The sequence below is a fragment of the Chelonoidis abingdonii genome, chromosome 17, assembly GCF_003597395.2.
Source record: "Chelonoidis abingdonii isolate Lonesome George chromosome 17, CheloAbing_2.0, whole genome shotgun sequence".
In the NCBI taxonomy this organism is placed as follows: domain Eukaryota; kingdom Metazoa; phylum Chordata; order Testudines; family Testudinidae; genus Chelonoidis; species Chelonoidis abingdonii.
This window is the reverse complement of record NC_133785.1, coordinates 18,696,663-18,721,482: the sequence shown is the minus strand read 5'-3', so window position 1 is coordinate 18,721,482 and position 24,820 is coordinate 18,696,663. Positions and strand designations below refer to the sequence as shown.

General features: G+C 44.4%; 1 protein-coding gene across 5 annotated transcripts in view; it reads right to left on the bottom strand.

Annotated features, from left to right (window-relative positions):
- CHCHD6 (coiled-coil-helix-coiled-coil-helix domain containing 6) overlaps window positions 1-24,820 on the bottom strand; it is a 191,841-nt gene that overhangs the window by 71,919 nt on the left and 95,102 nt on the right. For all 5 annotated transcript variants that reach the window (XM_075073085.1, XM_075073084.1, XM_075073081.1 and 2 more), the window contains one exon: window positions 9,257-9,327. In XM_075073085.1, the coding sequence (XP_074929186.1) occupies window positions 9,257-9,327 (71 nt within the window). The remainder of the gene's footprint in view (window positions 1-9,256; window positions 9,328-24,820) is intronic.

The window sequence follows — 24,820 nt, the reverse complement described above, 5'->3', positions numbered from 1 at the left end:
CGGCCCACCGAGTGTTGCTAGGGTAAAAGTTTCTCCGATGAACATGCACGCGGCGCGCGCACACCTAACTGGAATGGATATGAGCAAGCACTCGAAGATCATCATGCTTACACTATGTTGTGTGATTCACTCACTACTGACTCCACCACCATTCACCCACCCTTTTAAGCACTGGAAATGCTGCTGTTGCAGGAGAAACACAAACCCTTGAACTCAGCTCTTGGCAAGCAACACAATCTCAGCAAAGTATTTAAAGAACACAAGGAATTCCAATAGAAAACAACTTAAGTGAACATGTTTTTCAATTCATAGGAAACCATATGCTTTCAAACTGGCACCAAAAGCCTCATACAAGTTAACGTGACCAGCACCAACTTCAGGGTGACTGCCTTCAGCTATTAATGATAATCAGAGTCAGCTCCAGTCAATGACAGCTTACTGCTGAAATATCTTCTCCAAGGAAGAAGTATCCCTATGGACTACTCTGGAGTCTGTAACGAGGTCTCCCGTGTGCTACATTTTTACCGAATTAGACATGGGGCTGGAAGGCTTGGCAGAAAAGCAGGGTGTGCACCTGTCTCCAGGGGTCAACCTCAGGACACAGGGAAGAAGCAGGTGAGGATGAGAAGCATGAACTAAACTCCAGCAGGCCTAGACACACTGAAATTAGGCTGAGGGTCTACTGATTGTGAGGTTTCAGTGTTAATGGAACTCTATGCAGAAAGCTACTGGTTGCACTACAGTTTACATTAAAATCTATTTTAGTTGAAGAATTTTGATCATCCATAAAGTGCTCGTTGGAGTATGATGCTATAAAATTATCTCTTGCCCTCTACAAGGAAAGGCAGGGCAGCTTGGACACTGATCTTTGGGGAGACAACTTACCATGTTGGAGGCTTGTGTAGCTATGTCATGACTATTATCTCCTCAGGAGGAGGAGATTCAGGGCACATATTGGAATATAGAATCTCTCCCCTCAATACTTCTCAAATTCTCTCCAATATCACGTTCCCTTGTTTCCTATCACCCCATGAGGAGAATATAACATTCAATAATAAATAGAAGTATCTCACATACAGAGCATATAATTCAGAAGCATGAATACAATTACTGTTCAAAATAGCAACACTGCCCTTGAAATCAGTTGTTAGTGAATTAATGACCAGATTGTTAGGAGTGTTGCCTCAGCTTTGCCTTAGGCTTCTAATTAGCAAACAAGTCATTAATTCACTGGTTACAAGTGGTTTCTGAGGCATTATTGCTTCTGACATCACAATTTTTTGTAAAGGCTTCTCCAGATGACCTCAGCCTCATATCAACCCCTGGCCATCACCACCACCAGCGCACAGAAAGGCAGCTGCAAACATCCAGTGCTGGCCAACCTGAGGTCACTAATCAACACGCAGGGCACCTTCCCTGGGAGAGGGAGAAGGCCTAAAAAGTCACTAGTATGGAGTCACATAGGAAAACTACCTCCAGGTGAGTCTCAAACATCCTGAAACTGTTAAGTTCTTGCTTCAGTCATGTTGCTTTTCCCACTACACAATCCCCAGACCAACCATGTCAGTGCTCTGGTTCCATTTTCACTTTTATTCTTGATGAAGAAGTCTGTGTCTTGCAGTAAATTTGAGCTGCCAGCCAGCTTTGTTTAACATGTTTTAGAGTATGTTAACCATGGTTTTATTTTAAGGGCGGTACATATTATTGCCGCTGAAAATAATCAGAATCAGCTTTGTCAATGCACTTTATACTATTCACCTATCTTAGGGTTTTATGCTGCCACCCATCACCATAATATAAGTTCTTTCCATGTGAAATCAATAGCAACAGGAAAGTCCCTAGCGAACTCCACAGAGTCTGTCATTCTTCCCCTGCTAGTCCAGTCTCAACCTCCCACCCTCACCCCACAGCTATACCATTGCACCTTCATTTTGACCTACACCAACTGCTGCACTTGTGAGGAAAAACCCTCATTTTCCCATTGGTTTTGCAATAGTGACAAACCTGTACAGTTTTTATATACTCGTTTTCAGTCATTGTCCCAAATAACGCAAGGAAGTAAGAGGCAATATTGTAAATACAAAACTGGGATATCATTAAATGAACTGGGTCACGGGAGGGATATGCTTTTGTTTAGACACAAGCATCTTAGAATGCTAAGAATTGCAGAGAGCACACTTTATCCAAACTGTCATGTCTTCTGTCCGGTAACATTTCACTGTGGCAGTAACTATTTAAAGCTTTAAGAACCACTCCCAGGAAGAGTAAAGTAAGCCAACTGGAACATTTATGCAGTTCCATCACAGCCAGTGCAATCCTCATTATAATATCCCACCCTCCCAGGACAGAAGGGACCACAAGAACAGAAAAACTTACAAATGGTCTGAGTGCAAGACCCTGAAATCAATGTACAGCTAGAAAGAGTTTAACAGTGGTCCTCCTGAAACAGTACTGAAAATGGATAAGTGCTAGTGTAAATGGGGCAAACTACCATTTAAGAAAGGATAATTAACTCTTGTTTCTATAAAAACTCACGCACACTTTCTGAAATGGCATTAAAGCCAGTACTGTCCCACCTACTCTAGCACTTGTATCATTTTATATATCACTTTGGGGAAAACATGTTCCTGAAGGCCAGTTTCAGCAATACTTCAATTTCCCAACTCAGACCAGGTTTGGAGGCACAAGGGGTCAGTGCATCGCCGGCCAGGCTGTGATGGTATCCCTTTATATGACATGCATGTGGAACAGATCACTGAAGGCAGCCTTAGGAGGGGGAAGAGCCAAACCGTTTTTCTGTGGGGTAAAACTTGCTCTTACCCCAACATGAAGTGAGGATGCGCTCCAAGGGGTAGCTGGTCTTGTATCCCTGAAAGTTACTATCTCCCTCTTGCTTAGGCCCTAATTCAACCATGCATGAATCTATTAATCCAATAATAGGAGAAATCCCACAGCCATTTTGCTTGAAGCCCGTAATGTCCCTGCCTCTTCCTCTTGTGCTTCAGTATTTTCCACTTAATGTCTGCTTCAGAATTCTACCCTGTGTGCAGTCCCCTGAGTAGAAATATATGGGTCTAGTTAAAAACTGTCCCATCTCAGACCTTAAGATTTCATGAGCCAACAAAGTAGCACCATGCATGATCTTCTGAACCTTCCCAGACCCTAAAGAAACCAGTCAAAAAAGCTGGTAGTTCCTCGGGGATTTGCTCATGATTGCCACTTTCAGTGAAGGCCTATTGCTGCTATAAAGCCTGTCATGAAATGTAATAAGATCCTAATTTTCAGGGTATTGAACTCAGAATAATTTGCTGTTCCAAGCTCTCAGTCTGTCCAGAAGCTTTTTACCCCATGTCTGTGCCAAGTCTGTGCAGTTCTTCTTTCCATACAAAGCCCAGGAGGATACTTACCATTTGTCAGTTTCTCTAACATAATCACCTTAAATACTCATGTCCATTAAGTTTAAAGATCTTAGAGTCATTAAATGAACTCTTAGATATGAGGTCCCATGTGGAGTAAATCTTGATGGCAGACTTTCCATTGGAAAGTTGCCTTGGTTTCAAAGCTGATCTCTATCAGGATGACAAGATAGGAGCATTCTTTAAATTCTCATTGATAACTGTACATGGCATACTCAGTCCTCTCAGCATAGCGAGCTAAGCAATAGGGCTCTTGGTAAGCAGCTTCAGAGAGAGTTCAACAGACCATAAGACGATCTCAGAGGGAAATTATTCAGCTCCAGAACAATTTTATCTCTTAACAACTTCCTAATCCCCCTGCCCCACTCTGCAGCTTTACCTTTTAAAGAATGCCATATGCCCACACCCAACCATGCTGATCTTTGCTTCCAAATTTAAAAAATAACAACAAAAATAAGATAAGGTCAAACTCAACAAAAGAAAATAAATAAAATTAAAAAAAACAGCACTTTGAGGATAAATCTTGAGTGCCTGCACTAAGCCGTAACCTCTTCACTGATTTTCCCCCCCCTTAACAGATTCAGGGGCTGTAATAACATTTAATCCTCAGAAACTAATCTAAATGTAACACTCAAAAGAAGACAAAGACAACGCAAAAGAAAAAAAAATTGGCCACTGCCTTTTGGGACTCCTGCTTTATCCCAGGAGCGAGCGCATTAATAGAGCTTGGAATGAAATGCCATTTTATTCTCTGTAGCAGGGAGGGGATTAACAAGTTGTCTTCTCTAAACCCAGTCTGAGTCATGGCTCTCTGAGCACTGAGAAAAGGATGTGAAGCAAAGTGAAGGGTGGGGAGCACTGGTCTTTTATGTACATGCTGCTTCTTTTGTGGGTGGTTACTGATGTGCAGAGTTGGCTAAACATGGAAGGAGGGAGGAAAAGTTCTGAGTCTCCAGACTTTAATTCCACTGGTTAACAAAGAGCAAAATAATAATGCAGCAATTATAATAAAATCAGACAGACAGTGTGTCCATGGCAGTGCTCCAAGTCATCATAGCACGCAAACAACAAGGGCATGTTACTAAAGGTGCTGAAAGAACTGCCTATTTTCCAAGGTCTGTTCACTGGCTTCCTGTTGCTAGGAGGTGGTTCTTGGAAGACAGAGACAAATTGGATAGAACCCAGGACAGTGAGCAATATGCAGAGAGGATGGCTATGCAATTTCTTGAGATACTTCACAGGAAGGTAGAGTCTAGGTTCAGATAATGTGGTTAAGAACAAAGACTCTTCACACAAGATCAGACCACTAGTCCACCATGCACAGTAGCCTGCCTTCAACAGTGGCCAATACTTGGTGCTTCTCTTGCTGACTTACTATGTGGCCTGGGGCAGAGCACTTTATTTCTTTATTTGCCCTCCTGGAAGATGGAGATAATAAGGCTTACCCACTTGCCTCACAGGCACATTGCAAAGACTTGTTAGTTAAGAGCTGCACAGCACTCTGAATACATGAAGAGCCATATAAATACTAAAAGAAAAAAACTAGTGCACTTGGCCACTTGTGTAAAACTGCAGCTATTTAAAAGAGAGAAAGAGAGGGCTTCTCAAATGCCTATAAATGCCACAGAAGCAGTCTCCGTAATTTGTGCTTCTTTGACCTTTGTTGCAATATGGTCTCTGCAAAGTAGAATTTACTCACTGTAGGGGAAATCCCATTTTTCATTCCCCACCCTTCAGTACGCTAAAATACAAATTCAAATGTGGTACTTGATAAAAGGTGAAAAAATGCAGGACAGCTGAGTCTGATTAGGTGTGTGTGCATGCAAGGTAGAGAAGGTAAGTCCAGTGATCCACCATGACTGATGGGATTGGGTGTTATGGGCTGAGAGAGATATTATGGAATGGAGACAGAGCATCCTGCACAGGGAAGAACCACCCCACTTCCCATTTCTTCAGGTTATACAGGAGCAGTGGTGGTCAAGTGCACTGTGCATGGGGCTGGGAGCTGGCAGACCTGAGTTTCATTCCTAGCAGAATCTGTGTGACCTTGTTTGTGTCTGAGTTCCTCTATCTGTATAATGGGGATAATCAAATTTATTCACCTTGATAAACTACTTTCAGAATTACAGATGGTCTAGTGCTTCAAGACTAAACAGCATGACTAGTCCTTCAGTTGGTTTGTTGCTCACTGAGTTCGGATGCGGGTGGCAAATTCTGCATTCTTCAGTACTCAACAAACAATGCCTGATAAAGGGACCTTGTAGCATAAACACGTTTGGTCCTACCCAGTAAATTCAGAATACTGATATGTATACCCACAAAGGAACTTTCTCTCATTCCATCCAAGACTTAGCTCTGTTCTAGTTTTAGGACTGTAAAGCAATTTGGGCAGGAATTGTGTGTTCATATATGTTTATACAGCACTTAGTACAATGAGGCCCCAATCCTGAATGAGGCCTCTGAGCACTACTGCAACACCCCTCCCAACACACACACACACACGCACGAAGATGGTAAGCTGGCAGGGAGAAGCAAGGTGGTCAGTATGATTAACATGTGGCACCATCAACCCCTAGATGGCGTATTCCAACACAGAGCTTAAGGATGTAGGGCAGAGGTGGACAAACTATGGCCCGCAGGCCAGATTTGGCCCATCAGGGCTTTGGATCCAGCCTGCAGGATTGCCACCCCGTGGTGTCACGGGCCCCGCGCTGCTCCTGGAAGTGGCCAGCACCACGTCCCTGTGGCCCCTGGGGAAAGGGGACGAGCAGAGGGCTCCGCACGCTACCCTCGCCTGCAGGCACCACCGCCTGCACATCCCATTGGCTGGGAACGGTGAACTGCGGCCAATGGGAGCTTTGGGGAAGGTACCCGCAGGTGAGGGCAGTGCGCGGGGCCACAGGGACATGTTGCCGGCCGCTTCCAGAAGCGGCATGGGACAGCACGGGGCCAGGGCAGGCTAGCTTTCGTGGGCTAGCTTATGCCCAAATAAATGTGTTAGTCTCTAAGATGCCACTGTCATAAGTAGATAGGTAAGGTAAGGGTTAATTTTCTTTTCCTGTAAAGGGGGAACAAAAAGAACCAAACACCTGACCAGAGGACCACTCAGAGAACTGGATTGTTTAAAGTCAGGGGCGGGAATTTGTATACTCGGGGTCTTTGTTGTTTCCTCGGCTATGAGTAAACAAGTTTTCTTCTAACTCCATCTTATCTCAAATATTCTACCAAAAGTCTGTGAGTACAAAGGGAAACAAAGTAATTCGGCTATGAGGAGCTTTGTGTTGTATTTACAGATGTGGATTGCTGGGTCTTTGTTGCTTCCTCGGCTGTGAGGGACAAGCTATCTTGCTAATTCCAATCTTCTTCTCATTCTACTAAAAGGCAGTGAGTACAAAACGGAAACAAAGTAAAATCGGCTATGATATGCTTTGCTTTGTACTTACTGTGTGTGATTGCTGGTCTGTTTAAATTGGCTATTTTTTAAATCAGACTGGGTTGTTCATATTTTCTTAAGTAGGAGCCTGTATTAATTTTTATGCAAGTTATTATTCTGTATTTTCTCTTTTTCTATATAAAGCTTTCTTTTTCAAAACTTGTGGAAGTTCTTTTTCTAGTAAGGCAGAGAAATTGAAACCTCTGTATCAGGTATCTGTCTCCCTCACGGGAAGGCAGGAACGGGGAAAGGCAAAGCCAAGCTGTTGGTATTTTGCATCTCAATTGTCCTGAGGGAAAAGAACGCTTATCTCTTGGGAAGCAAAGAAACAGGTTATCTGGAGGTCCCCCCAGGGGAGGGTTGGGGACACCAGAGAGAGGAAAGGGGGGTCAGGCCCTATCAATTCCTGACCTGGTGGCAGCCTATCAGATCTAAGCTGGAGATTAAGCTTAGAGGACTTCATGCTAGTACCTTATATTTGAACTCTAAGGTTCAAATCGAGGAATATTACTATGACAGCCACAAGGACTCCTAATTGTTTTTGCTGATACAGACTAACATGGATACCACTCTGAAATCATTCAAAAGAGGTAGATGATGTGAGGAACTTTTCTCCGCCCCTCACATTTACCAACCCTGCATAACCTATCCTTTCCCAATAATCAAGGCTTCCAGAGCATGGTTCCCAAGCTATTTTTTTCAAGACAACAATGTGAACTTCAAAACAGATACCACACTGGAGCCAAACGAGAGATCTGGTTGGGGGTGGGGGAGGGTGGAGGTTGCTGCCATCTAAGTGAACCCAAAGAAAGTCTCTCTATTTATAGTGGCCTAAAGTCTGCTCACTCTTCCAACAGAAAATATTACAAGAAAGGGCAAGTAGGAAATCTCAGACTGGCTGCTCTTAGGGGCACAAAGAAAAGGGGAAGGGACCTCTAAGACCCTAGAACATTCTTGCTAGATCTCAGGAAGTCATTTACTTTTGTACTGATCTTAGCTGTTTACCATTTTGAGGAATGGCTGCAATATCAGATGGTAACATATGCTGCAGGTCTTCATCTTGCAAGGAACAGGGGAGGTCAAATAAACCTCAAGGGAATCCAACTGAAGGCTGTCCTAAAACAGGTTTGACACAGCCTATAACAACAAATACAGGCTATAACCTGGAGTTTTAATCTCCTCTAAGAATTCATTATTTATGTTACATATCCCTGTTGTATGTATTCTCACCAACTGGCTACACAATTCTGGAAGCACACTCAGATAAAATATCTTCTCTCTGCTCCAAGGGGGCTAAAGAAAAGACTGTCAGGTCTTGATTACCACATCTACAATTTTTAAAATTTATTTTAACAACAGTTTAAATTATATTAAGGAGAGGTCTCTGAAAATGTCTGGGATGTATCAGCACCTTGATTTTATAAGTACACTGCATGTGAGTTTTTGCAACAACCAAACTGTCCAAGCACCAGTGCAGAATTATAACAAGTTATGTGATGATTTGGCAGCCAATCATAATTTAAAAAAATGCAATATAATGTGCTGTGTGCCCCACTTACATACACGTGTATAATCTATTTATGTAGTTAAATATCATGCAGTCTGGACCTGATCCAACTGGACTGCATATGTTGTTACTCCAGTTTGTTGTACCAAACTGAGGTACAAACGATGCTCTTAACAGTATAATTTCTCTGGACTCATGAACAGTAAAAAATTCTCGTAAACTTATATTTTTTCTTAGACAGCTGTTAGTACATGTGGAACAATGAGCTGGAAAAGGCTACTGGCACACAAAAATGGATGAATTTAGACATGAAATGCACTATAGTGGCAAAAAGAATAGACACAGTATTAAAGGACTCCGAGCCAAGATAAAAACCATATTTCAGAAAATACAATTCATCTGTGTCACTATAAACACACATGATCATTAAAACAGATTTTAGTGTTATTTAGGTGTCATCATTTATGCTATTTACTTTTTACATTTCTCTTGCCTGGACAATGGAAAAAAAAAAAGTTTCACTTTGCTGGGCTAGTGCATAAGAACAGGAATGTCTGGGTTGCAAACACTGTGGTGGACAGTTTAAATGTAAACCAAAAATACTTTTCACTGCTATTCTAAAAGCCTTGAAAACATTCGAACCCAATTTGTGTTTTCTAGACCACATCCTCATCTCCTATTTTTATTTTCAAAAAAATTCTACACTTTGACCCTCAACTTTCTCCCTTAAACTTAGCACAAAGAGAGAGAGAGAGAGAGAGAGTTTACAAGGGTTCAGGTCTCTAAATGCTTAATCTGAGGTAACATCACACTTCATTTATGTAAATATCCAGGGGTTATGCACACAGAGTATTATAAATACAAACAAAACTGTTGAAAAGAACCGAAATGACTTCTTACTTTATGTGGTTCTCTGCACCAGTGGCTGCCTCATGGAATTGCTCTGATGTCAGCTTGTAAATTTCAGCATTCTGAAACAAAGCAAATTATTGCTTATCACTCAAGATTGTCCTTTTTTGTACCCTACCCTGTGATGTAATTGTTTTCTATAATAAACAACATTCATTTCTCATCCAGCAGGCATCATATTCTGCTACAAAACAACTTAGGCTCCACCAATATAAAATATGAATATGAAAGAACATATGCACTTCTCAACAGATCACATCAAGGCAACAATCTTGAGTCACACTGCTGAAGACACCTCATGTGGGGAAGGGCAGGCCTCTTGGCCAATGCTCAGCTTATGTTATTTCTAACAGGAGTTTCCAGTGCTGCTTGGGGTTTTGGTTTTAGTTTTTTTAATTGCTCTGGGGAGCCTGTAGGTTACTGACTTGCAAGTGTCAAAGCTAGCTGCTAACACAGTTAGCCTAACAAGAGAATTAATTTTATATTTCAACTCCATGTCCATGCAACTTGCTTTTTAAGGAAAATTCCTTGAGCAATTTGTAGACTAGCTACCATGTTTCCTCTTTAACAGTTTAGTGAAGAGTATCAGACTTGAGTCAATCTGAAAGAGTAGATGCAAACTTATACAAGAACCAACCACTTTTTAAAATTAATGAAGAGATGAGAGAAAAATAGTCTTGGAGGTAAAGACTGAAATTCACCTTAGGGGCCATCCTTGCTGCTCTCTTACCTGTCTCCTGATTTTTGTCATTTTATATTAAACCTAATTCTCTTCCTCCCAACTTTTTCTCCAGTGATTGCAACTCTGGCCCTCCACATCAAGAGACTGCAAGAATTGTTCAGTGGTTAGAAAAAGAAATAGGGCAAGTCACCATCTATGTGTCTCAGTTTCCCTTCTGTAAAGTGGGGGGATAATACCTGCCTAGTCCACAGAAGTCTTGAGACTTTTAGCTAATGGAAAGGTTTATGACGTGCTCAGTTTAAAGGTATTTATTTGTCATTTCTATACATATCCACATTTATGTAACACACAAACCATAGGAAGGAATTTGTTTCACAAATTCTGACCTCGTAATCGCTTTTAGACCTGACAAATCACCGATCAGTAATCAATCCAAAATTAATTTTGCCAGCGAGCAGTCATGAATGTCTTTGTTTGCTTATTTGTTACATAACAGACAAACTTCTGTGCTGCAAAATCCTTTTTACTTCTTTCAATAACAAAAGTTCAAATTTTAACGGAGCCTTTTTCTCTGCCCTGTAAACAGATCCAATGACTTCCAGCTCCCTGCTGTTGCTTATTCACATATGAACCTACAAAAGACCTATGTGCCAATTAATTAAATTTGCCATTAAAAATGAAATAATGTGAAAACGTAGGGTATGAGTGTTATTCTCCCTGAGTTTCATAAATCTCACTGTTTCTCCAATTACTTCCCAAGCAATTTTCATATTTCATACCACCTGATTTCTCAAAGGATCTGGATTTGTGAGATCAAAATGAGAGAAAGTGAGAGAGAGAGAGAGAAAGGAAGGTAGGAAAATTAAGCATTTTTCAAGCAATAGGAAGTAATGCCATCAGACACCATTAGTCTGCAGCAATTTGCAGTGAAACAGCAGCAGGCAACGAAAACAGGAACAAATATGTTGTATGTGAGGCCCAGCATGAAGTTGGCATTTAACCCACCTAAGGAAGGAAAAAGCAGCAGAGTTGTTTGCTGGTAGGACTATAGGATTAAAGCACTTGTGCAAGGGCCTTTGTGTGATTTATGGGAGAGTTCAGCCCAATGATTTTATTTTGACAGAGGTAGTAAAAATACTGATGATGCCACTACTGCATCAAGTTCCTGCCTGAGCCCCTGGGCAACATCGGGTGGGATCCTCAAGCATGGACAGAAACACTGAGGCATGGAACCAGTAAGACATCACTCTGCCTCTCAACTTGGCTGGGAGGCAGACAAATGAGAACTCTGATTGGGAAGGGCACCTCAACCTCAGTGATCGGGGGGAGGAAAAGACGACAATCCTGCCAGACCACATGTCCGACAGCCTGGCAAGTCTGATGTGGGTGTCACTGGGGATTATAATGGGAGGTGGGGGGTGTAGGAGGCACAGAAAGGAATTTAAAATGCCAAATTCAAAAAGGGAGGTAGGAAATCTAAGCACGGATTCAATTAATCCCCTTTCCCACCAATCTAGATTCCTCTTCGGTTTGCTTTTGGGTTACTCCTCTGTTTTTCATTTTGGGAAGACTTACTGCTTCCAGTGTTATTAATCAGTATTGTTAAGTGCTTCCAAAAGAAGAAAAAGTTCCAGATTAGCCATTCAAACCTGGGCTTGCTCAGCAACTAGAAGTGTTAAAAAGATTTCCCCATCCCTTTGGGCCTCTTCCTCTTTGAGGGTTGCTCATTCACTTCAGTCCTACCCTGAGCCAGATGGGGGAGCAGAACAAGGGGGCTGCTCATTCACTTCTGTCCTTCCTTCAGATTAACCTTTCTAGGAAGCCTATTCCAGAGTTTAACTATCCTTATAGTTGGAAAGTTTCCCCTAATATCTAACTTAAATCTCCCTTGCTGAAGAGTAAATCCATTATTTCTTGTCCTACCTTCAGTGCACATGGAGAACAATTGGTCGCCATCCTCTTTATAACAGTCCTTAACATATGTCAAGATTTACCAGGTCTCCCCCTCACGCTTATTTTCTCAAGAGTGAATACGATCAGAGTTATAACCTTTCCACATAAGTTAGAGATGCTCCCTGACTTATGCAAGTGTTCCTGTGGAACGCCTTGCGTAAGTCAAATTTTGGGTAAGTCGGGAACGTATCTCCAACAATTACGCACACAAAAATAAAATAAATAAATAAATAAAGCTTACGGAACTTTTTCCGCAAGTGCGGATTTCCATAAATTGGGTATGAGTAACCCGGGGAGCGTCTGTATTCTAAACCTTTGATCATTTTTGTTGTTCTCCCTCTGGACTCTCTCCAATTTGTCCACATTTTCTTAAAGGGTAGCATTCAAAACTAGACCCAATACTTGAGCTGAGGCCTCACCAGTGCTGAGTAGAACATAGCAACTAGTGTAGGAGTGTTGTATGTAATATATCCAGAATGATATTAGGCATTTCTGCAATCGCATCACATTGTTAACTAATTCATTGATCCACAATTACCCCCAGAGCCTTTTCAGGAGTACTACTGCCTAACCAGTTATTCCCCATTTTGTAGCTAACTCTTTTCTTCCTCAGAGTAGAACTTTGCACTGCTCTTTATTGAATTTCAGACCAATTCTCCAAATCATTTAATAAGAACAAATTCCACCCAACTGCCTCTCAATCTGAGCACTGAGCAGAGGTGGTTCTACAGTTTTGGGGCTTTTTCCCCCAGTGAGAGTAGTTTTGAGAGTTCCTCACATTCAATCTACATCTGCAAAATTTGCTGCCTCTTGTCATAGTTTGAATCCTCCCAGTGCGATCCTGTGCACCACCACACCGTGACAGAACATTCCAGTGGCTAATATTAACCCAGGACTTTCTAACTGGCCTGAAAGCTCAGAACAGGCAGCCATGTGAAAATGCAGAACCATCTTACCCACGTTACACTAGGTGACAACTTCGTCAGGTCACCCATAACCACAGGTACTGTTGGTGTCTGAAGCTGGGCCTGGCTGTGGCATTGCTCAGCCCCAACAGAGAGACTATTGGCCATATATGGCGTAAAGAACCCTAAATTAGAAAAGGAGATTCAGTTGCAAATATGCTCAGAAAACATCCCACACTCACAGTATTGCCAACTCTCATGATTTTAATAATGAGTCTCATGATATTTAATGTTGTTTTTTTTAAAGCCCCAGCTCCTGGAGACAAGTGGCTACATGAGAATTTGAGCTGCCATTAAAAAAAAATATTCTAAATTTCCAGCCTTTATGGTGCAGAAAATAAAGTTTGATAATGTGCCCCACATGAACCCAAAAGGCTTAAAGGAAAAGAATCTGAAATGTATTATTTTTATCTAAATCAAATGAGTTTTGGGGGCCTGACTCATGATTTTTGATGTTTGGGGTTGGCAATTTTGGGATTCTGTCTTTAGAGTGTGAACAAGCGGCACTAATGCAGTGCAAATTCAAAGGGTTTACCTCTTCTGGTAAGTAGTGGGTTGATGGTGAGAATATGAAAATATAGTCTCAGAGCTCTCTTTCATACACACACAAGCGCCTTGAAATAAAAACGTCCCTTCCCCACTACAACTGAGGTTCAAAATAATTTTTGGTTAATTCCCCACATACACACAGGCTCCAGTATGTTTTCATATTCTTCTGTACTGTCTGGTTTCTTCCAAGAGCGAAAGCAGAAAATTCAAAATATAGCAAGGAAAGCACTTCTTGGTTTATTTCAGAAATAGAAATAGCTGAAGTGTCATGAGAAAAACCTTGCCAGCTCAGTTTTGCCCTTACATTGAAGTCCATTATATACCACCTCAGTAGAATGTGCATTGTTCACTATGATATGTGAAACACTTGACACAAGAACGCGAGTGAAGTGAGAAAAACCTGAAACTAATCAGATTTTAGGTGAAATGCTGTGCTAACCTTAAGCAGCAGCAGCAACAAAAAGCTCTAACACCAGAACACAGATTTACCCATCAGGTTAAGAACTGGGTCAGTGGATTAGAGGCTCTTTGGATATAAAAAGACAACAGATACCAAAGCTATCTTGAGGTATTTTGACACCTTGGTGTATAGAATCTTGTCAGTGGTCACAGTGCTTAAAGATACAAAGAGGATTAATGTCTGTTGAAATGTTGCCAGCCTAGATGAATGCTAGTGATACTTCTGATGAAACAGAGCAGGCCATTGGAGGCCTTGACAAATGCTGCAGACGACAGCTGTGGGATTAAATGGTTAAATCTGCCTAACACCTGACAGATGCTTCACTTTTCTCGCCCCCCCACCTCCAATCACCATCACCCTGTCTGTGTGCACTCTGGAGCATTCAACAAACTTTCTAATACGTGGCCCTAAAGAAGCTGACAGAAATGGGTGTCTCCCATGTCCACTATAAGGGAGGAATATGCTCTAGTCCACAGGAGGATAAATACAAAATGAAAGGCAAGGAGAAGGGGCAAGACAAGGGAGACTTTACCACCTCCGCCACAAGTGTCTACAAAAAAGATTTTAAACCCCTGCTTCCCAATGCCACTAAACTCAGAGATTAAGACTCACATAACACTCATGAGAACGTGCATGTCTGCTGCCTTCTGTCATTTGTGCACAGAGCTCATGAAGCAGCTGCCACAGATGTTTAGAGAAGTGGTTCTCAAACTAGGGTCCATTGACCGCAGGGGGTCCTTAGAGTTCGCACATCTGCTGGGTGGCCCGCTGAGGTGAGTCGGGGGTGCTCCTTCCCCGAGCGCCGCTGTATGGAGCCAACCTGAGCTGCCTGGCGTCACCGCTCTCCCCCTATATGTTCCTTTGCACCCCCAGTGATGCAGAGAAATGTTTGAGGGGGACAACAACACGCAGCGGAGCTCAGGGAGGGAACGCCAGAGGTTTTCAAACTAGGGGTGAGGAAGAATGTTTGGGGGAGGGTGTAGCAGGGTGGATCCCTGCTCCAGCCCTGAAGGGGTTAAAAACAGCCCAGGAAGGGGCTGTAGCTGGAGAAAGCAGCCTTTAGACTGGGCTGATTGGGGAAGTGGCTGCAGCTGGGGCCACACCCCAAACTGAGCAGCAGGGCCTAATAAGAAAGCCAGAGAAGCCAAGGCAGAGAGTGTTCCTCTGCCTGTAGAGGGAGAAGGGCCTAGCTGCCAAAAACCAGAGCAGGTACCTAGGGTAAAGCAGTGCTGCGGAAAGGCAGAGGAGCTGAGCAGCTCTGGCCTGGAAAGCCCCAGGCTGTGGCCTAGAATTAGGCCAGGAGGTATTGGGGTTGCAGGGTGCAACCTAGGGGTAGGCCAAGGCGGCAGGTCCGAACCCCTTTGCTAATGATGAGTGGCTGATACTGCAGTCTGTCCCAGGGCATGGGGCTAGACAATGACTGGCAGTAGCCAAGACACTGAGGCAAAGTGGGAATAGAGTGGGGGGTTCCCAGGGAGGGGAAACCCTAAGGAGAAAGGGGTTACTGCCACGGGGCAGAACCCCACGTAAAAGGGACACTGGAGTACAGGGAGGGACACGGGACCAGTAGCAGAAGCCGGAAGGCAAATCACCAGCCTGCAGAGGGTGCTCCAGCTGCAAATTTGAGCTAATTCCCAGGAATGACCAGCAGGAGGCGCTGCAGGGGTGAGTCACACCCGGTTACAGAGGGGAAGACAATTCCATGGGGCTCAGGGAGGGAGTGCCAGAGGTTTTCAAATGAGGGGGGTACAGAGGAACATTCAGGTGGGCGAGCGGTGAAACCAGGCTGCTCGGGCCGGCCTTGCATGGCAGGGCTCGGGGAGGGAGTGCCAGAGGTTTTCAAAGTAGGGGTGTGGAGAAATGTTAGGGGGAGGGGAAGACAATGCCACGGCTCTTGGGGAGGGAGTGCCAGAGTTTTTCAAACGAGAGGGCACAGAGGAACATTCAGGTGGGTGAGTGGTGATAGGTGGCTCAGGCCAGCCCTGCGAGGTGGGTTTCAGGGAGATAGCGCCACCTCCATTCCCAACTAACCTCATTTGGCCACCAGCCTATCTGGGTTGGAGGGGGTGCAACCAAAAATTGCAGCATCACTGCAGAAGAGAGATCTCTCCCTGCCATCAGAAGTGGTTGCCTCACAGCCATTCACTCCATGAGCAGGCACAGCTAGCCAAGGAGGCACACCACTGCTCTGCCCTGCTACATCAGCACTTCAGGGAGGAGGGTCAAATGGAAGGCAGAAATCTGGGGGTGCACGTGACCTCACATAGCACACCTCCCCCCCACGTTGGCTCTGTATCACACAAGGATGGATAGACTTTGCAGTCAGAAGCAGGAACACCCATCTGACTGATATCTGTAAGTACTCTTATACTCTCTGTCAGGGTTCCTTCCCCACTCTGAACTCTAGGGTACAGATGTGGGGACCCACATGAAAGCCCCCTAAGCTTATTTCTACCAGCTTAGGTTAAAATGTGGCACGCTGCCACCACCAAGCGATTTAACAAGAAACAGGGAAAGGACCACCTGGAGTTCCTCTTCCCCCAAAATATCCCCCCAAGCCCTTACACCCCCTTTCCTGGGAGGCTTGAGAATAATATCCTAACCAATTGGTTACAAAGTGATCAAAGACCCAAACCCCTAGGTCTTTGGACAATGGAAAAATCAGTCAGGTTCTCAAAAGAAGGATTTTATTAAAAAGAAAATGTAAAAATCATCTCTGTAAAATCAGGATGGAAAATAACTTTACAGGGTAATCAGATTCAAAAAGCCCAGAGGAACCCCCTCTAGCCTTAGTTTCAAAGTTACAACAAAACAGGGATAAACTTCCCTCTAGCAAAGGTAAAATTCACAAGTTGAGAAAACAAGGATAAACTAATACTCTTTGCCTGGCTGTTACTTACAAGTTTGAAATATGAGAGACTTGTTCAGAAAGATTTGGAGAACATGGGTTGATGTCTGATCCCGCTTAGTCCCAAGAGCGACCATCACCAAAACAAAGAGCACAAACAAAACTCTTCCCTCTGCCCCCCCAATTTGAAAGTATCTTATCCCTTTATTGGTCCTTTGGGTCAGGTGTTAGCCAAGTTACCTGAGCTTCTTAACCCTTTACAGGTAAAAGGATTTTGGTGTCTCTGGCCAGGAGGGATTTTATAGTATTGTATACAGGAGGGTTGTTACCCTTCCCTTTATATTTATGACACTCTCTTTCTTAAAACATTACAAACAGTACATATTTATATGAAGTACACACATACTTTTGTCAATCAGTTTCTCAGTTGGGGGTCAGTGATTAATACTGCATTTCAAAAGGTGTCTATCAACAAAGAAAAGTTTGAGAACTTCTGGTTTAGAGAGAGTGCTTAGAAGCCTACTGCTCCCATGGGAGCAACAGAGGAAGGTCAACCGAAAACTTCAGCTAGCACAGACTGCAGCAGCCATATGTGCTCAGCAGTATCTCCTATAGGGAGCACATTGGACCTGTGCTCCAGAGACTCTAATAGCCTCATAGACTGTAACTCAACTTGTTGGTTCTCATCTACAAGAAGTCCCCCAGAGACTGGAACCTGGTGAGCTGAGAGTTTTTCCCCACCCACAAATCCTGAAGCTGCAAGCAGATAGTCCCTTGAATTAGTCTTTTTCAGTGGATAACCCTTTGGAATTGCTTCCAATATACACTTGTGCTTTGGTCTGAAAGAGCTGAGTTTTGGATCTTCAGGACACACTGCAAAGGCTGGTACCTTCAAGTCTTGGGGTGGGGGTGTTGCAGAACTCCTGTTTCTGATTTGCTGACATTGGTCCAGCAAATACACACAGCTGATGTTTTCCACTGTTGCTATGTGTAAATGTACGTGAAGGATAACGAACAAGCACTCTTTGCAAATGGAAAAATGAACATATAAAGCATGCTACATGTGGCTCCTGGGAGTAATGGATTAAACTGAAGTGCATCTTTTATGAGAATTTACTTCCTTTCTCCTAGGCTTAGCACTGGGAAGATACAGGGAATAATGGGGGAAGTGCAGTTACTATCCAAAGGCAGCTTCTAAATGAAGCTCTGGTATTTGCTGTTCAAGCGTGGGCTCATCCACTCCTACTTGAGCCTGCAGTGAAGTCAGAGTGCTGAATCTGTGACACCCAATTCATTCCCTTGGCAACAGGCTGTGAGATCATAAATGCTAGATTAGGATTCACTGCAGAATCAAGGAGAAGAGCTACATCTGCAATACCAGCAAAGGGGAAATTAAACTAGTCAGTGGCAGGAACATGTTTTTGTTTGAATAAATCTGGTGCAACTCTACCCATGGGTGAAAGCAAGACAATACTTAACAGCTATAGAAAGCTTTTCATATCCAAAGTGCTTTACCAATATCAGCTCTCACAATGCCCCCTGTGAGGGAGATGACTGACTAGTCCCATTTTGCAGGTGATGAAAATGAGACACTGAGTGGTTACGTGACTTGTCCTAAACCACAGAAGGGCATACATCAGAAACAAGATTAGATCTCAGGACTTCCTAGTTCCCAGTCCAGTACGCAGGCTATTGTATCAGATGAAGAACACACTTACAGTCTGACACTGGGCTTCGATGATGCTGGGGTCACATTCAGGAACCAGGGTGCCTTCAGCAAGAGGGTTCCAGAGCAGATACACTAGTTAAAACCTTTATTTGTATAAATACACATTCTCTTTTGTGCCCAGGGCCAAATGTCTCAATGTGCCCCTCAGAAGTCCAAATTCAGCAACTCTTCCTTTAGAAAGCCATTATATCCCATTGAAAATATGAACAAAAGTCTGAGTTTTTAAAACTTCTGATATTAAAAAAAACTGAATTCTATTCCTCTCCCCACACCCCCATTTTCATGGAAACAGGTCTTAATAGTTCTTTAGAGGTCAGTGTCCCAGCAGCTCAATCCTCATATGTGGTTATGAGGCCAATAGCTTCTGGCTGGAAAGACAAGCAGTAGACAAACAAAAACTCAAAGAATGAATAACCCTAGCAATAATAAAGGGAACCAAAACGTGGAAAATTTCATGTTATGTAGAAACAGGCCTGAGTTAAAGTAGATAGCCTGCAAAATTTGCTGTGAAACATCAATGGTGTTTTAAATACAGAAAAGCAAAATCAGCTTCATGGAGAAAGGCCATAAAATGCCAGCAGGCAACAAAGACTCTCTGACAAGGACAGCATCGGGCAATGCAGAAGCCTCAGAATCACATTTAAAATGCCTTGGAAGAATATCCTCACACACACTCTTTCTAGTTTAAAGTCCAATATAGGAGTTAGAAGTCCTAGGTGAGGAATTCACAGTAAATGCTATAATCAATTATACCTGACAACTGCAGGTAAACAGGCCTCACCACCATTGATTAAGCATCAAGGTTTTTCAGCATCTGCTTTACGGAACACCTCAACCTGATAGTACTGTACAGATAAAAAAGCACCCAAAAGGCTTCAGGGCATGACAGTTTCTGCTCAATGCCTCTATCTGGGTAGCCTGGCAGCACTGCCAGCCACACAGCAACAGATGGATTCTACCAACAGATCAGGGTTACAAAAGCAGAAAGGTCTCAGCGCAAACTGCTCCTTACAACTCTAACAAGCACATAGTAACTATATTAAGAGTGGGGTAAGGAGCAAGCGGCTTGTGAGGGGTGCAGGGCTACTAGTCTGCATAACCAAAAGCTTCAATCGAGATAATGATCAGCACTTCATCAATAAACCTAAGTGTCTTCAGGTAACTGCAGCATATTAAAAGGGGGATATTATTAAATACATTCCACCGTCAACCCCCTCTGCATTAGAGGGGCGTTTGATTTGTTTAAAAGACTGTAATGACTGTCCAAAGGCTAGTATTTGGCAGAAGCCTTCATCAAGGGTTTCTGAACATCAAAGTCCCCTCCTCCTACCAAGACTGCTGTAGCTAAAAGTCGGGGGTTTCTCACCATGAATGCCCCTGCCAGACTAAATCTTATTTAGGAACTGCAGGAGACTTGCCTAGTAAGCAACCTTTGTCCCTCCATACAAGAGACCTGGATTACATTCTCAGACCTAAACTTTTGCACAACAGGTAGTCGAAGAATGCAGCTGACTGGGTTCCAAGAGGCATTCAGTGCCCAGAATGGAGGGCGGGGGGGGGGTGGGGGACTTACAGACAGGAGGTATATGCAGAGGTGAAGGAGAACAGAAGAAGGTGGGTCATGTCAGTGCACCACCATGGACACAGAAAACCCCATGGAAAAAAAATAAAATTTTTGTTTTTGTTGGGGGGGGGAAGGAGGGGTGGAGAACAGTCTGGTCTACAATTTTCCTTCTCCCCCCTCCCGCCCCCTTTTCAGGTTTTTCTCCTCCAACTGCAAATTACTCTGCATGCAGTTCCCAGCAAATCAAGCTTTGCTAAATAACCCTGACATGTGCAGGGCTGAGAACCAGCCAACAAGCAATGATGAGACGTCCCCAAAATGAATAAGGAAAATGCAGAGCATCTCTCAGGTTACATATGAAACTCGTTGTACTTTCGCCTCAGCGCATGGGCGACGCTGTAAGCGCTGTTCCCAAAGCCTCTGATATTCAAAAGCTCATTTGGTTGACAGGAAGCCTGTGGATTTGTGGACAGATTGTCACACGAACTGTCAGGTTTTTAGAAAGATGTTCAGACCTCTCTCTGCCTGCGTTACGGAGCACATCAAAGGCACAGAAGATGAACCATACACACAGATCTGACTGAGTGGTGGTTCAGAGCACTGTACTAGTTGGGTGGGGGGGAAGAGGATGAGTGGTTTATAATGTGAATAATCAAGGGCAGAAAGTTCCAGAAACTTGACAGTTTTTGGCAGCAATTCTCATCCTTGCATTTATATATTTGAGACATATTTCCACACTAAGAGCAAACGAAGGAGAGAACAAAAATTATACAAGCAGCAATTTAATTTGCCACCACATTATTCCTCCCTCCCCTATTTCTGAATATATTTGTATTTTGAATCTGAGCTCACTCATATTCAGAGCCTGGAGCTGCAGAGAAAGAGTAGTCTAGTGGTTACACCAAGGAAAAGGAAGTTATTTTCGGTGTTGTAACTGGAGTTGGAGATGCATGGTTGCTATGTGCATTACACTGTGGATACGCATGCGCTCCATGGGCCTGGGACGAGAATTCTTGCAATCAGTGTCCATTGATCTGAACCTGCAGCTCTGCTCTCCTTGTGCTCCGTACTGAGGTTGTAAAGGTGGTGCAGACTGACCGCCTACTCTAGTTCCTTCTCTACTGTGAATACAGTCATAATCCAAAGCAGATAGGAAGGCGATACGTAGTGGAATGCACATAAGGACTATGCCTCTTGGAGAATTCCGGTTACAACAAGGTATGTAACTTTCCCTTCTTCTCCGAGTGCTTGTCCCTCAGTGTAGTCCACTGTAGCTGACTGAAAAGCAGTTCTCAAAAAGGAGCAGGATAGGAGGATGCATGGGGTATAGCAGCTTGTAGAACAACTGCCCCAAAGGATGCATCAGCAAAGGAGTCTTAGACCAAGGCATAATGTCTTGTGAACATGCAGATGGAACTCCACATAGCTGCCCTGGAAATGTTGAATACCACCTGTTGAAGTGATGCCACTGAGGCCCATTGTGCCCTTGTAGAGTGAGCCCTTACTTTGTGTGGGGCAGGGAGTTGTGCCAACCGGTCGAGCAGGATGCTACCAGAGATTCACTCAGAGACTTTCTGGGAGTATACAGCTTGACCTAGAATTCATTCTGCTACAGCAACAAACAGTCTAGGTGACTTTCTGATCAGTTTTGTTCTCTGCAGACAAAATGTCAGCGCTCACTGAATGTTGAGGGAATGAAGTCTCCTCTCCATGCCTGAGATGTGGGGCTTGTAACGTTGTCTTGAATACATGCTAAAACTGGATGAATGGTAGAAGGCTTTGCAAGCTTCTCAGCTTCTCAGAATGCTGAGAGTTCCAGAAAACTGACGTACATTCTGGTCTCTCAGGGCATTCAAGTGCCCTGCATCATGTAACTGTCCATGTGAGCTCCCCAGCCTAACAGGGAGGTACCTCATCATTTTGCTGGTTTAGGAGCCAGACCTGCTGCTGGCTGCTTCCGGGGCACAGTGCAGTCCACGGTGCCACAACAGGCAGGAAGCCTGCCTCTGGCCCCCAGCTGCATCACTGATCAAGTGCTGCCAGATGTAAGCCCCCCCACACTCTGGAGCCCCAATCCCCTGCCCCAAGTGGCCCCCCAACCTCGTGCCCCAATCCCTTACCCTAGCCCTGAGCCCTGCCCCAAAGCTAAAGCCCCAACCCCAGCCCTGAGTCCCCCCACAAACCCGGAGCGCCAACCCTGTGCCCCAAACCCCTCATCCCCAGCCTCACTCCAGAACCCCCTCCCCCACCCTGAACCCCTCATTCCCAGCCCCACGCTGCAGCCCTCACCCCCGCACCCCAACCCTCTGCCCCAGCCTTGAGACTCTTCCCATACCCCAAGCCTCTCATCCCCAGCTCCGCTGGGTGGCGAGCATCAACAATTTTCTTCAACTGGGTCACCAGAAAAAATGTTTGAAAACCACTGGTGTAAACAGTGCGCTTGCTTATGTCACCTTAAGTGGCCTCCTGGTGTCCCACAATGCCCATCATGACTGCTCTGGTAAGCAGTTTCTACTCTGCTGCCCTTCAGCCAGGTACATGGGCACATGCCCCTCCCCCTTTAAAGCACCAGGGTTTTTTTAAATTCCACTTCCTGTTTGCTCGTGGCGGACAGCTCACATCGCATCTTCCCAGCTGACCATGCCGGCTTTCTGCAGCAAGTGCTCTCCCACCTGCAGTACACCAGAGTTGTTGGATCTGTAGGGACTGTGGAGAGAAGAGGCTGTGCAATTGCAGCTCCAATCCAGCCAGGAGAACTTTGACACTGACAAGCAGATGGCTCGTGGCATGGATGAGAAAGGGCACAAAAGGGACACACAGCAGTGCTGTGCTAAGATCAAGGTGCTGAGGCAGGCGTACCAGAAAGCAAAGTAAGCCAACTATCTGTCTGATGCAATGCCAAAAACATGCTGCTTCTATGAGGGGCTGCACACCATCCTCAGCAGCAACCCCATCTCCACTGCCAAGAGCCCCATGGATACTTTGGCAGGACTGGAGGCAGCCGATTCAACCCCAAGGACAAAGTGGTGGATGAGAAGGTAGAGTTGGAAAAGGATGCGACACAGGCAACAGGTTTGTCTGGTGGCATGGCAGCCAGGACCTCTTTTTGACTCCAGAATGGTTTAGCCAGTTCTGGCTCTGGCATCCCTGAAGCTGGAGAGGAGAGCTCCGGTAAGTTCTCATTTTGCTTTGATAGTGCATGGTTACATGAGCTAGATGTGTCCTTTATTTTGTCACGTGGTGCACGTGGGAGAAGGGAGGAAATTAACACCACCAGGTGCTGTTTGTATCTGCTTCATATTACCCTATGGAGTTACATAGTGGGGGCCCTGTGGAGAAGTTTGTTAATGCGCACACATCTCCTGGGAATCCTTCAGAGATCTCTAGGAAACTTTCCTGTAGATACTCTGCAATCCTCTGCCGAAGATTCCTTGGCAGAGCTGCTTTGTTTCTTCCCCCTTTGTAGGAAACTTTGCTGCACCAATTGGCAATTACTTCTGGAGGAACCAAAGCAGCACACAGGCAAGCAGCATACAGACCTTGTCTGAAGTCACACACATGAAAGAGATGCATCCTTGCATCTTCGGTTACCCTCAGTATTGAGACATCAGCTTTGATCACCTCCATCTGTGGAAAACGGTGCCAGGATTCAGATTAGCATACCTAGGCGCTTATACTGATCCCCTTCTGAACTCACCCAGACCCTTTGTCCTTTTTTGCACCTTCCTCCTGGCTGTGCTGCATGCTTGCCATGGGAAAGTGAGAAAGAGGTGTATGTAACCTTTATGATTCAAGACTGAGTGCACACATAATATTGATTCTGTGTATTGTTTCTTTTGCTTCTGCAGATGTGCCCTTGAGGGCCAGCTCCACACCAACAGAACGCCTCCATCAGATAAAGTAGTGAACGAGGAAGAGTAAGGAGGACATATTTCGTAAAGAGCTGTAACCATCAGATCAGGCCGATGATAAGCATGGAGAGACACAATCAAAATACTAGAAATGAATAGCCAGCAGATGATACAGAGCCAGGAGCAGATAATAAAGTTCATGGAGGACCAAACAGAGATGCTGAGGTCCCTGATGAGCTGCAGGGGGAACACGTGTGCTTGACTCCCCCTGTAGCCCATACAGAACTGCCTTCATTGCTCTCCCAAAACTTCCCATACACATTCCTGGCCCATCACAGTAACCTCCAACGCAAGGACATTTTCCATAATGACAGCTGGACTTACACATAGCTATGAGATCCTCACTTCAGAGAGTGCTGCTCACTGTCATGTCCCTTGTAAGAAATGTCAATCTGTGTATTGCTGTTTAATAAAAATTTAGTCTTACAAAGACAGTGATTCTTTATTCGTGACCTACACAGGATGCTTGCAACAGAAATTCATACACAGTAGAAACTAGTACATTTGCAGACTAAATTAATGCTCAGGCAGGAATCATTACAGGAGTCATTCAATGTGGCAAGTACACAATACATGGCACAATTCATTACAGAAAGAAAGACATTACTGTGGCTCACCGTCAAAATGCTGCTTCAAAGTCTCCCAAATTTGAATAGCTGCAGCGGCACAGGAGCCAGCAAACAGAGCTGCTAACAGGGGAGTTTCAGTGGGAGTTCTGTTGGAAGAGGTTGCAGGGGAGACTAAGGCGGAGAAACCAACAAGCCAGATAAGGGAGGGGGCAGGGGTCTGCCAGCAGCCCAGTGCTTGTTGGGGGCCTGTGGTGCGGTGTGTGGCGTGGACTGCCAGGCACAGAGTTGGAAGGCCATGAGTGAGACAGAGGCAGCAGTGAGAGAC